Raw genomic sequence first — 16241 nt, 5'->3', positions numbered from 1 at the left:
ATCACTCTGCGCCGTCGTCTTCGTTGTCGACCTCCTCATCTGCCTCATCATTCACCATCGATCCGTTCGCATCGCTCCTCCTTTTCCGGCCGACGCGGCGGTGTGCCGCAGCTGTTTCTGTGACGGCCCTCTCGCCAACGTAGTTCATGCCCGTCCATTCCGTCTCGCACCGGGGACACGTGCGCCCGCCCCTACGTGTGCGCCAGTAGGCCTCCGAGCAGATGTCATGAATCCGTGCGTTGCAGTCTCGCTCAGGGCACCTCTGCCCGATCGTCACGATCTCCTTGCACGCCTCGCAGAACTTGATGCGCTGCCAGTGGTTGGGACCGACATCAGGGTCGTTGTAGGCTGCCACCAGCCACGTCTTGAGCTCCATGAGTGAGCGCGGGCTTAGGCTGTAGAACCCCTCGTCGCTCTCCTCGAACCAGCCCTCGGCGACCAGACTGGGCAGTAGCCTCTCGATCTCGCTGTGCTTCAGGGCCCTGTCTGCGGTCCGTTGTGCAGGCTCCTCCCCATCTGCATCGCCGTCCTGGGCTGGTGCCGCTGGTCGTGCGACTTTCCTGGCCTGCGCCGCTGTGACGGCCATGACCTCCTGCCTGGGCGTGTTGTAGGTCTCAAACATGGCATCAAGCAGTCGTTTGATGAAAGAGATCTCGTCAGGAGTCCGCGAGGTCGCCAGTTGGGTGCTGGGATCACTGTGCACGTTAATGAGCGCCCATATTTGCTGCCGGTCGACCTGGTGGTACGTGTTGCGGATATCGTAGTCGAGCGATGCCACGGCCTCGCGTGCTTTGCTGATATACTGTCTGAATGTGTTGTCGTCGATCGAATCAGGAGTGACCCTACGAGCCGAGTCGTCTTCTGCTGACAGGATCGCGGCAATGATCGACTTGCCCTCGCCGAGTGTTATGAAGCCGCGGGCCATCAGGGCCTGCATGAAGGCTCTGTTTCTGTGGTCCCAACCAATGGGTAGCACTGGCTCCCATTCCACCATTTTGATCTGGAGATGAAGTATCCAACGGGGGATCCGTGAACAGCCGGGAGAAATGCTTGCGACGCAGACCTGTGGAGGAGACCGGAAGACCGGTGTGTGAGAGTGATGCTGATAGGCGACAGTTGCACCGTCGAACGGGAAATGAACAGTGGGATAACCAAAGGCAGGCTGTCAATTCAAGAATGGTGGAGTTGTGTTGGAACTAGGCCGTGATCAATGGCAGCTATCGATTTACTGCAAAGACGCGTAGAGCACAGACAGACGCGTGTCGATGTGCCGAACAAAGTTCAATAGAACGGCAGTATCAAAAGGCACAGTGTGGCAAGCACCCGGGAATAGCTCTTGGACTGTGCCGACAGGGAGACCTAGCCGCAAGGCTGCATCAACACAACCCAATCCACCCCACCATCAGAGATCGCCCCAGCCCAGCGGCGATCAAATCGGACGCGTGCTGCCGTGGGCGGACAAATATCGTAGACTTGTCAATCTCCAACATTTCATCTCACAGGGTCCCAAAACTGGCCAGACACTCAAAGTTGAACAGACAAGGGTCCTGCTTCTTGCCTTGGTAAACAAAGACATTGTATTTTGGCGAGATTGCACAGGAAAATTTGCACCGGAGGCATTCACACAGAGGTTGTCTTATACGTGTAAAGTCTTGTGACAGGTTGCCCCACTGGAAGGGAAGTACGGGGGGTTGGTCATATTTAGACATGTTGTCAAGCTTCATGAGTCTTGATCCCGATAATTTCTGGTCAGTTAATTACCGGACGATGGCTCTCAGCCACATCGACGGGGCCTCCACTCTTCTCTGTCATTAGTCCTATCACCCCATATAAGTGCTGCAAGCAATCAGCTGCTTTTAGTACTCGGCACTTCCTGGCCATTCGGATAACTCCCCAAAGCTTCGCCATCCCTTAGCCGAGGCCGTGGGCTCGGAGCTGGGCCCGAAGTGTCGGGGTGCAGCGGAGCCTGCCAGGCCCAAGGGAGCAGGGGCAGCCGATCTACGTACCCTCCCTGCCTGCCTCAACTGCCGCACCAGGCCCTCAGACGCCGAGGCATCTTGGCCCCTCGCCCGCAGGAAATCCAGCGACATCAGTCGCATTAGCCGCATCAGCTGCAGCACCTGGTGTTGGGAAAGAGCTTTCTCGATTCTTTTGAGTTCTCGGTACGGATGCTTGTCCAGAGATTGCATTGAGATCTACCGTCGCAACCCGCCAGACATGCGAGCCATCACTGTCGTATTCCAAAGCTCAGCGCTCGGCCCAGCCCAGGTTTTCTAGCAAGGTTTTCCCTCCAATGCGCCGAAATAGACCGTCTATCGGACGGATCGTCCATCCAGCCACCCAGCAACCTGGTTCCGGTCGGTGTACTGCGGAGCCCGGACACGGCTTGTACACTCGACGATGTTGGGCCATGCGGGCTCTTTTCTCGTCGTCGAAAGAGGCCCAGCCAGGCTTCTGAGGTAAACAAGTGGCGTCGCGGGTGCTTCGCCGACGGCATAATATGCAACGGACCTCTCCCTCGTGTAGATCATCAGACTCGGATTTTCCGACCGAGCTGGCCTCGTCTTCTCAGTCTTGCTAAGTTTTGCCTGGGCAGCTGAAACCGAATTCCCACCAGGACCCATCCGCCGTCGACTGCTCCCACCACTTCGAACCGTGGTCCATGTCAAACGCACCTCATCCCTGATGTTTCGTCGAGCAGACCACACCCCGGTGCCCGACCCCTGAGCATGGCTTGCCCTCGAGACCCTTTTTGGGACGTGGTGGCAGCTCTCTAAATGCCATCCCAAGCACGGTCCGGATGATGTTAGGACCTCTCAACAGGTTCCTTCTTTTTTTCTAACTTCCTTTTTCCTGTTTGTCCACAATCGCTCCCTGTTACTTGTTTTACAAGTAGATAGCACGTCACTCCTTTTACTTTTCCTTTGCTTGGATTCTCTCGCTATTTAATGTTTCCCCCGGCCATTTTCGCATTCCTTCCTCCTGTCGTCCTTGTATCGACCCACATTGGCTATAACCCTGCCTGAGCAGGCACAGAGCCTCATGACTACGTCGCGGTGATGTCCGGCAGTAGGTCTCTTTCCTATGGAACACTTTCCTGAGTCGCAATCGCCTGAGCGAGCAATGCAAACCTCATGCGCATATATGCGACAGACCTTTTGCCAGATTTACTGACGAGATTGAACTAGTTGCTCAGGAGCTGCCTTCTGAGGCTGTTGGCCCAGCGGTTGGTGTATCAATCTACAGCTCGATATGCTTAATATTGAGTTGTGCCCTGTTGTGGGCGACGATCGCCCACCGGGAGTGGAAAAGCTGTGAGTGTGCTTTTACACAGTCGTCCGGACGCTGAGCTAATAGACCTATAAAAGATGTGGCATTTTTTGCCTTCTTCACGTCCTTGAGCACAATAGCTTCCATGGTCAGTATATTGCGGGGCCTTCTTTCTGTCCCAGAGACCTCCAGTGCAATTTTTCGCGTGTCAGGGTGACTAAAGGAGGCACATGACTTCATGAGTCCCTGATCTTCCGCGTGAACGTTTGGACTGACAGACCCCTAGGCGCAACAGCTGCACACCTACCTCCGATGGACTTCTATCAAGCTTGACCAGTTTGACTATGTTAGCACACGCGCCGGCAACCCTGAACTGTCGGTGGCTGGAGCCTCAGTCAACAGTGATCTCGTGTTATTCTATATTCGTCAGTTGCATTGGAACTATTGGGCTACGATTGAATCTTACTGACCAAGGCCAGAATTTTACTGCTACAATGTTGAATCGATCCTCGTCGTCTCATGGTAAGCTTCGACCGGAAGTAACGCCTTGGCCAGTAGAGAGTCTTACCCGAAAGTAGGTGTACAGAGCTGGCCTACTCCATCTACCATTTAAAAGCAACCGGATCAGCAACACGATACGGAAGCTATGCTGCCAAAACTACGGCTGTTATCATTCCCATCATCCAAGTGAGCCTGATGCGCACCGACGTAGTACAAAGCTCAACCATTGGGTTCTATTTCCTTGCGAACATGATCAGTAAGTTCTCTCAATTGAACGTCCCCGCGAGCTCTGCACAGCTGCTGATCATTCAACGCAGTGGGTGTCAGCCTTGCTCTCGGCACAATCCTCCTCTTGGCTATCCTCGCGAGATACGTTGCAACACGAGCTGTGGCGGCCTGGGTACGTGCCTTCCATACTCCTTCCCCCCGGGCTTTTGTACAATGTTGCACGTAACTGGTACAAGCCCTGTTGCTCATGGGCCATAGCCTGTCATATGGTGCAGTTTTCAACGCTGCGCCTTATGAGCAAAAGAGCCGCTGTCAAGACCCAAGAGCGCCCCAGAAATGGCCTCAAAGACAGAACAATGGTTCTTGGCTAACACAGTCTAAACAGCATGTTGGGTATGCCGATCGCTCGACTGTTGGTGGCACCAATGCCGCAACTACTCAAAACACCGCCGTCGGAAGTCTTGCCAGCAGCACTGGCGGAGTACCATTACAAGAGAAGAGCATTTATGATAGCTGGCTGGTTACCCGCTTCACTCTTGCCTTCGCGGGTCTATCGTGAGTCTTTAAATGCATAAGTTCGCCCTACTCACCCCTGCAGTTCTGACAGTATATTCACAGAGCGTTCCAGCTGGTCATCATTGCGCAAGAAATCAGCTTTGCCCGAGATAATGGCAAAGACTCGCAGGGTTCTGTTGTCGATCTGAGCTACCAGCGAGCCATTGGCGACGTCTTAACTTTCCTACCGGGCGTGTCCGCCAGTCTCCTCGCCTTTATAGTCTTCGGCACAACGAAGTCATTCCGAGACTATTTCTACCGCAAATTGGTACCGAGGAGCATGCGGAGGCGTTGGAGGAACACGATGAGGAGCCCACCGGTTGTCGCAATACCAGCTCGATACCCAATTCCGGACACCCCCGGGCAATCGGAATTTTTCGAGCTCGATGGTGGAGAGTCTGGTCTGGGCCCAGGAATTCGTCAGCATGACAGCCGCTCACCCGGCGTCAGCTCCGTGAGCTTCGCGGGAAAGGACCCAGAGGACGAGTTTCCAATACTGTCAATTAGGCCGCACGGATGAAGGGGCTACGGCGGCCAGGCTCGGAAGCGCCAAGAAGCGTGTGGCCAAGTTTATCAAGACATATACGACTAATGATATGCAGTGAAAAGAAACAATCCTGGACTTTTTTCCTGACTCGGTTCCGAAAAGTCAATTCGGCCGCGTGAAATTCTTGGAATGCAGCAAACTTATTCAGTCGCAGGTCTCCTGATGGCCGCTGATGACTCCCGGAGGCGGAATCCGTGGAAGCGATTCGCCTGCTTGGCACCACCAGCCGAACCAGGTAGTCCTGGGATCGAGCGCGGCTCTTGCTGCCCAAGTAGCATTAGGGAGAAAAAGCAATGTGACAGAGCCCTCAGACTAACTAGACGAGACCTCGAAGCACGACAACACTAAAACGACCTAGGCGCTGCGCTACCGAAGAAACTCCACCCGGAGACGACGACTGTTCCCGGACGTCCAACGTCCTTAGCCCGCAACGGTCTCCCGAGTCCCAACCGACGCCGCCAAGTCACATCAACCACCACAGCGATGACGGTCCGAAGCCCTCCTCGCCAGGGATATCTGGCCTTTAGAGATTGTGACGATGCTAGTGTGACTTAGAGAGATCCATCGTTGGCACTACCCTCAGGCGCACGGGATCAAGGCAGATTAATAAGGGAGGTAGTAACTTCTCAGCTCCTGCCCGTCCACATTTCTTCCGAAGTGACAGAGACATTTCTTGTGGTCATGTCTCAGGGAACAATTGGCCAGGTTCGGGCAGGGCCGAGACAAACAACGGCCACGTTTTCGCAAACCTGTTGATTTCTTTGTTCCTCCTTGTCCCGCCCACCGTCCCTAACACTGCCCATCCTATCTCACGTTGCGGCGCTGGGATCACCAAAATTGGCAAACACCGCTCACTCAGAAGTGACCAAACATCTACGATCAACGATATGACCACTCTGCGATGTTCACTTTGGCCGAGCTGCGAGAACCTGCGAGATACACCGGACAAGAAGACCACCACCAAGGAATAACACATCACCAGCCCCACCCACCCCGCCAGAGAGAAACACAAAAAAAGAAATTCAAGCATGTGCACCGGCCTAGCTTACAAAATGATGTGCGGCCACTACCTCGTGCACTGGTCCTCCCGGTGCCCGAGGAAATGCGTCCTCCCGGACCGGCGGAACTCGCTCGCCTGCACCTGCGCCCAGTGCGACCCGGAGTTCAACAGGTCGCAGATCCTGCTGCGGTACAGCGCCGAGCGCGACAGGCTGACGGCGCGGCTCCGGGCCGCGACGCTCGAGGGCCGGCTGCAGGACGCCAGGGCCCTGGAGCGGCGCCTGCGCGACAGGCAGTCCAGGCAGATGCAGGACCTCGGCCGGACCAGGGTCCGGGGCTTGGACCCGTCCGTGCCGGTGCGCTTCCCGGGCATGTACGAGCAGTTCGTCCAGGAGAACCTTGGCAGGCCGGTTGATTGGGACCGGTTGTTGAACGGCTGAGAGCGCCTGCTGTCATGTTCCTGCTTTGGGGGCTGTCGGGAAAGGATTGAACCGAGGCGGCTGCCCTCACCACGTACCTGGGTATTTCTTCGTGAGAGTCGAAGGGAACCCAACCGGTGCCATCGAGTTGGCCAGCTCCACGACGCCGGGAAGAACTGGTCTGTTGTCCTGGTTCTCGATGGAATCGGACTTGGCAGATGCAGGTGGAGTGGCAGGGGACGCAGGGGAAGAGATGCACATGGCGTTCTTTCCCCTGGTGTAATCCTTCAACCTGTTTGTCGCCAGCCTCCCGTGCCGCTTCTTGTCGGTCGTACAACGGATCAAAGGCAGCTGGATGATGGCCGCGAACGTGTCGAGAACCTTCTGGCGGGGCACATTGTGTCTCTCGGCGACCTCATCCCACGGGAACAGAGCCTCACATGTTTCGGCGATGTCGACGATGAGATTCGGCGAGTGGTTCTCTGGGGCCGGAGGAGTCGGCGGTCGAGGTGCAGGGGCTGCGGCTGGGGTAGGAGAAGGAGCTGTTGTTGAGATTGTCTGTGTTGCCAGTGTTTGAGATGAGGCAGATTGGCCCTGGGTGTACTGGGCACGCTCTGTCTGAGACATAGGGGTCGACACCGGAGACAGGTTCAGCTGAGGGTTATGATTGAACTTATGAGAGGGTATCCCTGGGGCGGACTCGCTCGCGCTCGTTTCTGCTATCGGCAACGCTCTCTGCACCGCAGCAGGATATGGTCCTTGGCCTGGGGTATGTGTCAAGCCGTATCCCATGGGCACTTGTCCGTGATAGAGGAGGTGTGGCCTGTGCAGTGTATGGTTCTGGGACACATCAGGACTCATGGCGAAACCGGCATTCGGGAACGGCGCAGACTGCATGTGAGTGGGATGTGTGAGATGGGCGACTTCAGGGCCGTGCCAGCCATGGTGCGCGTGAGAAGCTGGCCCAATGAGCGGGTACATATTTGTCTTGTTGTGCAGAGCCTGTTGCCGCATTTGCTCGCACGCGAGACATGGTGGCTTCGTGGGCAGCGGGTGGACAGTTGTCACGGCGTAGCCATTGCTGTTGCTTGCATGTTGTTGCGCCGGCACCTGCGTGCCAGGCATTGGCCCCGGCGGAGTTTGGGGAGTGGGCTGACCCGGCTGCCACGCTTTCTGCGTTCGGGCAGGTTGTGTGGCTTGCATTGACTTGTCGTTCTCCTGCGAAGGATACTGATGGCTGGTCTGGATGTGTTCCATGCCCATTTCCTTGCGCGGCTGACTGGCTGGCTGGGAACACTGGGCCGGGTCCGTGACCTTCTCGGACGTTCTCGACTGCTGCTTCTCATCACGGACAGCTGCAGATGGTTCGGTGGCCGATGGCTGGATGTACGCGGTCACCATCGGCTGGTTGGGCGTCATGTGGAGGTTCATAGACGTTGGTTGGGGTGGCACGCCAGCCGCTGCCCATGGAGCATTAAACAATGCTGGCGGCTTAGCATCGTTGGCGTTGGGAGTTGTTGATTGGGCCACCTGGGCATCAGGTTGGCCTGAAGGCGCAGTTTGCGGCAACTGCTTGGGAGACAGCATGGGAGAGCTTCGAGAGGTCCGGCTTGTGATGCCGTCATGAGGCGGAGGGAACACGTAGTTCTCCATACTGGGCAGCGAAGCTCCGCGGTTGAAGTTGCTTGATTCATGAAGCGGCTGGCTTGCCGGCAGACTTGGGCCGAGATGGCTAGGGGTGTTGCCAGGACGAGTGTCTCCGGGGGGTTGACCTACTCTCGATGTGTCGGCCGGGTCGATGCCACGGTGGGCCTCCGCTCTCGAGTCTCTGCTGCCACGGCACTTCTTCACAGGTTTGGAAGAGACAAACTGGACCTCCTCCTCCGGCTTCCTCTTGATGGGAAAGGAGTCATTGCTTTCCTTGCGAGCCACACTGGAGTCCATATTGGGAGAGGAGACGCTCCTACGGCGATCTCTTGGATTCCGAGAAGACGTATTGAAGATCCGGGAGCCCAAGCTGTGCTCCAGCAGATTTGATGACAATTTGGAAGAAACAGTCAACTCATCTAGGTGCAAGTGTGTTGTAGATGCATGTCAAGAGAAGGCATCAAGGTATGAGATCAGAGAGTCTCTTCAAGGTGTGGCCAGCCTGCCTCAAACATTTGCGAGGCTCCCTACTGCAGCATACCTGGTGACCAGCCAAGCCATACCATACATGTTTCCTACGGCCTTGCACTTGAAAGAACCTGTTGAAGTTGACAAAGACAGGCCAGGCCTGGACAAGGGACATTTGTGCCTCTCCTTGTGTCTCCTGATGTCGTCTGAGAATAGCAAAGAAAGCCGGTCAAATAGGAAACCATGCAGTGAAATTGCAAAACCACTTGGTCTGTTTATCGTTTGGGGACACTGATTCTTTCGCATCAGGCTTCCACAGGAGAAGACATGGGCTATCATTCATCTTTGCAAGGTACCAGACGCGAAGTAGATCTAACATGAAAAGAAACAAGTTGCCACACTCATACAGAACTTAGGAAATGTTCACACCTCTGGTCTCAACTCATCTGCGCTCCACTCTAGATAGTAAGCTAACTGCCCATCTGTGAGGGAGCACAGAATTAAAACAGCTTCAAGTTCACATGAGAAAGAGTCATATTAAGTCGAGCCCCACTACCAGGACGTCTCAATGATGCTCAGCCTTTGTAGGGGACAGTCAAGTAGAATTCTGTACGTGGGCACCGATCCATTATCAGCCGTTCGACAGCAATAGGTGATTTTCTACAGAGCATGATGAGAAAGTATGTCCGTGAAATTTACCTGAGGAAATACGCTTGTCCTGCGTTTGCTGTGCTGGTGGTGATCGCACCCACTAATACCATGTGGGTTGGAGGTAGTCTACGTTGTCTATGTGGAAGTCATGGATGGTTGTTAGTCTCACCCGTCTGACCAGGAACTTCTCGCTCGACTCCTCATATAGTCCATGTGGATAGAACTATTCGTTCCTGCCCTGAGCTCATCTGATAAACCGAACAGCTACAGTGAGAGCCAGCAGCGTGAAGATGGCGAATTCACCAAAAAAAAAAAAAAAAGGTGGAGGATGTTTGGAATGATGTGTGGACAGAAGAAAAAGACCACAGATACCTGTACGAGAGTTAAGCTTGGGCAGGGTTGTGGTGGGACCCCCGTGCACAGAAGAGTGAGCTTGGGTGACTAGTGGAGTTACCCCACCGCAATTGCAGCAAGCTCTGGCTTTAAATAAAAAACACGGGCTGCAGATTCTAAAACACCCTTTTTTCCAAAACTCCGCACGGACCATCACCAACTGCCCCGCGCCCGCACCTGCACCTGCATTCGGCGCTAAAATTGACGCTAAAATGGGCAGGCATTGTAAGGCCTGCGAGGCCGCAAAGACCCTTCTGGGTTGCTGCCTGGGGGCTTCTCCCCCAAGCCCAGCAGCACCAGCAGCAGCAGCACCAGCAGCAGCACCAGCACCAGCTCCACAAAACGGCGGAGCTCAAGACAACGGAGGTGAAGGCATCCCCCTCCAAAACGTCGCCCCCCAAAACACCAGCACCAGCGGCGCCAGCACCGGTACCAGTAACAACACCAGTACCGACAACACCAACGCTCCTGGCCGCCCTCGCCCAGCTTCTCTGCCTGCTGCCGCACCGTCAGAGAGTCGGCCCAAGAAGGCTCGTGTCAGTTGTCGACCTTACTCTGCCCTAGACTTGTACGGCCCCCCACCATCTCCACCTCCCAATCGACCTCTCCCTCCAATCCCAGAACACGCCCGCCGACGCAACTCGCAGCAGGCGACCACCTCCACCACGACGAGCCGCTCGCAGCGTGGTAGTAACTCACAGCAAGGGAGCAACTCGAAGCAGGCGACCAATTCGGAGCAACTCGACAAATCGGAGCAGCTGCTCAGCGAGTCGCATCTGTCTGACAGCTGCCAGCAAAGCGACAGCTCGGGCGAGACCATCGACTCGGCGCAGCTTGATGAGCTGCTGCAGATTGGCAATTCGCAACAGGCAGACATCGCGCAGCAGACCGACGTCTCGCAGATCACCTGTAACTTAGTGCAGCTGGACACGCAGCGCAATCTGCCCATCATGGAGTCCGTCATCCTGCATCCGCTGCCCGTGATCTCCATCGGAGACTACGTGACCAGGCACAAACTGAGGGAGCAGCCGGGCCCTATCGTCGGCGCACTGTTCGGCCAACAGAATGGCCGCGAGGTTACTATCGAAACTGCCTACGAGGTGCAAACCCTGCTGGACGGAGACCAGGTCACCCTAGAGCCTAGCTGGTTCGAGACTCGTCTGGAGCAGAGTAAGTCTTGAACTGAGTGCCTTCCAAGGACAGTTGACCGTGCTGACATCAAATCATAGTGAGACTTGTGCACAAGGATCGCACCCTCGACCTGGTGGGCTGGTTCACCGTGAACCCCCGAAGCGGCCCGGGAAACCACATCCTTCCAATCCACAACCAGATCCTTGCCTACAACGAGTCCGCCATCCTGCTCGGATTCCACAGCGAGGAGGTTGGTGAGGAGTCTGTCGGTGGAAAGCTGCCCTTTTCCGTCTACGAGACTGCATACGAAGTCGACGATGCGGCCAAAGACACCACTACCGAGGGCGAGGACAAAGAGATGAAGGACGGCGACTCTCAGCTGAGGCTCAAATTCAGGGAGCTTCCATTCACCGTCGAGACGCACGAGGCGGAAATGATTGGAATGACCTCGGTTGCTGGTGCCGCTGCCAATGCCGCCTCGGAGCGAGTGCAGGAGGAGCTTCTGAAGCTTGACGTCAAGGGCAAAGGCAAGGGCAAGGCGAAGCAGGCCGCCAAGGAGGACGAGAAGGTCGACCCTGAGAATGCGGCTTTGTCCAAAGAGGACCAGGAGATGATTTCAGCCCTCACCACCAAGGCGAACGCCATCAAGATGCTGCAGGCCCGGATCGACCTCATCATCAAGTACCTGCAGAAGCTCCCTCCTCCGTACATGGACGAGGTCAACTCCGAGGTTGCCGCTGGCGACCACACCGAGCCTTCCCAGACCTTGCTGCGTCTCGTGCAGGCTCTTGTTCACCGTCTGAGCATCATCGAGCCATCTGATGCCGAGGCCTTCCAGGAGGAGCTCCTGAGCGAGGAGAACGATGTCAGCACGATCGAGCTCCTTACTGAGCTCATGAACCGAGCCGGTGACACCAGAGACATTGGCAAGAAGTTCCACGCCATTGAGACTGAGAAGGCCCACAACAGCCAGCGTGTGGCTACATACGCTTCTCAGGGAGCTGGTTTTGGCCACTCTCAGCCCAGCAAGGGCGGTCGACCTGGATCCTTGTCTGCAGCCGGCGACCTGATGTAGAGGGCTCTCCTTCTCATTCCTTGCGTACGAGTCTCTATCAGCAGGGCTGGCGTTGGAAAGGCAATTGGCATTATGGCATTTACGAGAAGCACGGAAGAGCACGGCGTTTTAGGGCCCTGGAAAAGGGATTGGTCATTCTCATAGACCTTGTATTATGAATCCTTGGCCGTGACGGGAAATTCGGGGGCAGGTTTCACTGCTCGGGCCGACCGAGACGCCCTCACATTTTGATGGTCGCCATTCTCATCCTGGCCCATCCTGGTCTATTGACTGTCTGAGGAGCCCTCGAAAATTGGACAGACAGCATCTTGAGACTCGGCTGATCTTGGTCTCATGGCCGGCATAAATGGAAATTACTGCACTTTTGGTCGTTCTGATGGGCTAATCATGATGTTAGAGTAAAGCGCCCATACATTTCCTAGATAGGAAAGACAGACAAATCACAAATCTTCAGACACGGTGACCGTCTTTGTGAGCGTGATCGCATGAAATAAAGTGAACCAAGCATTACTTCGCAGAGAGCTGTTCATAACTGCTTTCCGTAGCCGGTCCGCCAAATTAGCATGTTGAACACATGAGATGACACCTCTAGTAAGGTTAGATAGTAGGATCTCTTTCTAGCCGGGGGCTTTTCAAGCATACCAATTACCTGTTACCAGTGAAGACATTTACAGTATATGGCCAAGAGCGTTGGATAACGACTCGAGAGCGTGAACGCGAATGGGTTACATTTCTCATGAGGCAGAAGTCTAGCCATGCATTCCGCACGTATTCATGAGTTCAATTTCAACCGTCCTTGCATTATGCATCCGGCAGAATGTAATAGTTGAGTCACTACTTCAGGTGTATAGAAAAATAAGATATTTTCTAAGATCTACGCAAACGCTATCAAGGGCTATCCTCGGGGAATAGAAAGCAAGGCCACAATTATCGCTCATGTCAGATGACAGCGACCATGGTGACGGCCCATAAGCAAAAGGAGACGAAAGACGAGGCACCTGAGTATAAAAAAGAAATCACGCCTCAATCACAACCTTGAGCACCATCCTCCCCTCGTCATCGACCGTCCGCCCGGCCAGCTCAAAAGCCTGCCTCGCGTTCTCGAGGCCCTTGAACCGGTGGGTGACCATGTTGTCCAGGCTGGGCAGCGCGAAGGCGCCGCCGCCCCTCTTCTGGGCGCACAGCAGGCGAATGCCCGTCGCGTATGTGTTGGCGTAGCGGAAGATGCCCAGGATGTCCACCTCGCGCAGGTGCGCCACCGACATGGGCAGCGTCTGGATCGGCGTCCCCATGCCCACCATGATGACCTTGCCACCGGGCCTGGTCGCGTACAGGGACGTGTGCATGCACACCTCCTTGCCCGTGCACTCAAACGTGACGTCGAAGCCGTCGTCCTCGTCCTCGTCGGTGTCGGCCAGCGGCGCCGAGGAGGCGGCCCTGAACGAGGCGGCGATGATGTCCGCCGCCGTCGCCTTCGCGCCCTCCAGCCTGCCGTCTAGCGTCGAGAAGACGCTGCTGGCGGGGGTCATGGCGCCGTCCGCCACGCCGCCCGGGGTCGACGCCCCGGAGACGGAGGAGCTGCTGGAGGAGAGGTGCAGGGGCCGCGGCACGACGTAGCCGTGGGTCGCGAACCCCTTGTCGAGCGCGTAGTCGACGCGGCCCTGGTCCACGTCGCAGACCGTCACTGTCGTGCAGCCTGACTGCCGGGCCATGGCCGCGGTCAGGAGCCCGACGGTGCCTGCGCCGAGGACCAGGGCCGTGGAACCAGCCTCTGGTCGCGCGCGGTTCCTGGCGTGTATGGCGACGGAGAGCGGCTCGAGGAGAGCGGCTGCGTCGAATGAGACGTTGTCAGGGAGTCTTTGGCGGGTGAAGTCAGTAAGAGCTGCCTTAATTTCCGACTGTGTGCTGTGTCACTTACTTGTGACACCATACCGCTGGGTGATTAATCTTATCCTGGAGCGTACCCTGGAAGTGGGGGAACGACTTCGCGCTGCTCCTGAATCTCATTTTCTTGCAGAGGTTATATCGCCCCTTGCGACATGTTGAACATTGTCCACAGGGGACACCAACCTCCAAAGCGACACGGTCTCCGACTGCAAAGCCGCTTACCTGGGGGCCAATGGCCACTACGACTCCGGAGGACTCGTGACCAAGCGAAAGCGGCTGGCAGGCGCAGAGATCGCCATTCGCGAATTTCTTGTAATAAGACACATCCGAGCCACATATACCGGTTGAGCGCAGGGCTACCTGGAGCTCGCCCAGCCGGCTCGTTAATGGTCCTGTACTCCTATACAGTTTTGGTCAGCAATTCGGTCGTTGAAAGAACGTACGCGGCTCTGCTGTCAGCCCGCAAGCTCCGCCTCCCAAAATAGGTAGGAGGTCTGCGTGCGAAACCAGTAAGGCGTGAGATCTTGTGTAACAGTAAGACTGTCAAGGTGACAGCCCGAACCAAAAAACCAAATGAAGCACCACCAGACTCACCAATCGCAGGTCCTTTGGTCCATGTAAGACGGACGCACTGATCTTTGAAGCCCTGGCATAGGGCAGCTGCAGGGGCTCCATCTCATCCTGAACCATGGCAGACGGCGCCATGCTTGAGACGTGGGATGAGTGCGGGATGGGAGGGTGGCTTCGTGGGCGTGTATTGGTGGAGTGGCAAGGAAGGGGACCCGAGACAGAGGAACACTTCGTGGGGGCAGGACTCCCCTGGGCCAGGCAATTGGAGAATGGGCTGTGAGTGACACTCGTCGGAAATGCAGGTAATACTTCTTTCAGACAGGAGTGCAGGACATGTGCTGGAGTGATGGAAGATGAAGAGAGGAGGGAGGGAGCCGGTGTCCTGAAGGAGGAACGCCATTTATCTCTGCATCACGCACGCAGGCACTTCAGAATATGCCACGTCTGGAGTACATATGACTTGGCCAAGGGTGGTATACGCCCTGAGGTGCTCATTTTGGAATTTTCGTCCCGGTGAGCCAGAGCTCCTCCGGGTTCTGGGAGACATGGGATGGAGCGCACCATGTCCCCATGTCGCAGATGCTGCCATTCCTGGTATCCGCGAGACAAGGTGGGAAAGGTTGAGGGGCGGCAAAGGCTATCCACTCGAGAGCATGCCAGGGGAGGGAGACAACGACCGGATGAACTTCCTCGGGCTGATTCAGAAGCATGCTTTAGAGCAGCATTAGACACGCCTCGAGCCCGCCAGTCACCTCTCGACGACTTATCAGACCGTGAACGGAGCTTGATGCTGCGGAGGCAAGGATATTCGCTTCTACCCGAGCCTATTTAGCAGAGGTAGAGCGTTAATGCTTGGATGCTGGCCCTGGTCAAAGCATAGTTTGGCTCTCTTCATTCCGTCCACTAGACCAGGTTTAGGCGGAAGTAGAAAAATGCATGGGTCTCTGCAGCTCAAATGCATGCTGGGCTTCAGCACGCCTTAGATATAGGTGTTGGCATATCCATACAGCTGCAATGTGCCATGATATCGATGATATGGTGCGTACGACGGTGAAGCATAAGAACAGCCGATAGCTTATAGCTTCGAACCATAGGGAGTATAATATCAATCTGCACCAACGAAAGGAAATAGACGAGACCGTAAACAGGCTCGTCAACCACTTGAGTCGAGAACCAACAAGCTGGAGTGAAATGTCGTGTGCCAGGAAAGCAAGTCGTCTGCGTTGGCTTTTCGCAGCTGACAGACTTATAGACTGACTATGCTAGGTACGGGCTGCCAGTTGAAGGAAGAGAGGCAATGTCAAGTACCGTGGCGCGACCACAACAATGTCTCGCCGAGTGGAATGATCCCATGGGATGAGGCCACGCTGAAAATGAAAGGGAGGGGCAGGTCGATGACTCTTCAAGAAGGAGTCGCAAAGATCTAGACCGTGTGTAATAAGATGTTGTATGCCTTGTGGCACAAGACTTGTGCAGGAATTCGGATGAATCTTATCTCGACGGTTGTTCTCCTTCAATCACAAGATAGTCCTCATCATCACAAAAGCAACGCTGGCAACGAATTCGGTCGCGAGCACTGACTGTACGAATAGTTCGCTGCGATACCCGGCCCAGGCAACCCAATGGGGACCAGGTATGACTTGTAGTGAGGGTGTCTCAGCCCGGATATCCTTGGATGAGAAGGACCGTTTCACTCGAGCAGGCAGCTTCTGATGGAAAGCATCGGGTGTGTGTGGGCGCGCACAGATAGTGGTGCCATACATCTGGTGGCTTGTGTGGTCTATCGACTATGGAAGTGCGGCTGTCTGTGCTTGGAAGCAGCCGAGGCACTACCGAGGCATGCAGAAACTGAGGCGGCATGTCTGCCTGTGTCACCGAGGTGGCCAGCATGACAGCCAAG

At 55.6% G+C, this 16241-nt stretch overlaps 6 protein-coding genes across 6 annotated transcripts; 3 read left to right on the top strand and 3 right to left on the bottom strand.

Moving 5' to 3' along the window:
- Window position 1: 1 nt before the first annotated feature.
- Window positions 2-994, bottom strand: INS49_000428 (uncharacterized protein; the record flags this gene model as incomplete). The annotated part of the gene is made up of 1 exon (XM_043161266.1): window positions 2-994. One exon carries the CDS (start codon window positions 992-994, stop codon window positions 2-4), a length of 993 nt encoding a protein of 330 aa, XP_043029772.1.
- Window positions 995-3415: 2421 nt separating this feature from the next.
- On the top strand, window positions 3416-5074 carry INS49_000427 (uncharacterized protein; the record flags this gene model as incomplete). The annotated part of the gene is made up of 7 exons (XM_043161265.1): window positions 3416-3418; window positions 3557-3695; window positions 3750-3792; window positions 3849-4027; window positions 4089-4171; window positions 4385-4554; window positions 4618-5074. 7 exons carry the CDS (start codon window positions 3416-3418, stop codon window positions 5072-5074), a joined length of 1074 nt encoding a protein of 357 aa, XP_043029771.1.
- A 1055-nt stretch (window positions 5075-6129) lies between these two features.
- INS49_000426 (uncharacterized protein) lies at window positions 6130-6540 on the top strand (the record flags this gene model as incomplete). The annotated part of the gene is made up of 1 exon (XM_043161264.1): window positions 6130-6540. The coding sequence occupies one exon, from the start codon at window positions 6130-6132 to the stop codon at window positions 6538-6540; it is 411 nt and encodes a 136-aa protein (XP_043029770.1).
- Window positions 6541-6606: 66 nt separating this feature from the next.
- Window positions 6607-8463, bottom strand: INS49_000425 (uncharacterized protein; the record flags this gene model as incomplete). The annotated part of the gene is made up of 1 exon (XM_043161263.1): window positions 6607-8463. The coding sequence occupies one exon, from the start codon at window positions 8461-8463 to the stop codon at window positions 6607-6609; it is 1857 nt and encodes a 618-aa protein (XP_043029769.1).
- Window positions 8464-9890: 1427 nt separating this feature from the next.
- Window positions 9891-11884, top strand: INS49_000424 (uncharacterized protein; the record flags this gene model as incomplete). The annotated part of the gene is made up of 2 exons (XM_043161262.1): window positions 9891-10848; window positions 10908-11884. The coding sequence occupies 2 exons, from the start codon at window positions 9891-9893 to the stop codon at window positions 11882-11884; spliced, it is 1935 nt and encodes a 644-aa protein (XP_043029768.1).
- Window positions 11885-12900: 1016 nt separating this feature from the next.
- INS49_000423 (uncharacterized protein) lies at window positions 12901-14476 on the bottom strand (the record flags this gene model as incomplete). Its single annotated transcript, XM_043161261.1, has 4 exons — window positions 12901-13741; window positions 13803-13915; window positions 13994-14171; window positions 14400-14476. 4 exons carry the CDS (start codon window positions 14474-14476, stop codon window positions 12901-12903), a joined length of 1209 nt encoding a protein of 402 aa, XP_043029767.1.
- Between the last annotated feature and the right edge of the window lie 1765 nt (window positions 14477-16241).

The sequence above is a fragment of the Diaporthe citri genome (genome assembly GCF_014595645.1).
Source record: "Diaporthe citri strain NFHF-8-4 chromosome Unknown scaffold_1, whole genome shotgun sequence".
Classification (NCBI taxonomy): domain Eukaryota; kingdom Fungi; phylum Ascomycota; class Sordariomycetes; order Diaporthales; family Diaporthaceae; genus Diaporthe; species Diaporthe citri.
Note: the sequence above shows the minus strand (reverse complement) of the source record. Positions and strands in the feature narration are given on the sequence as shown.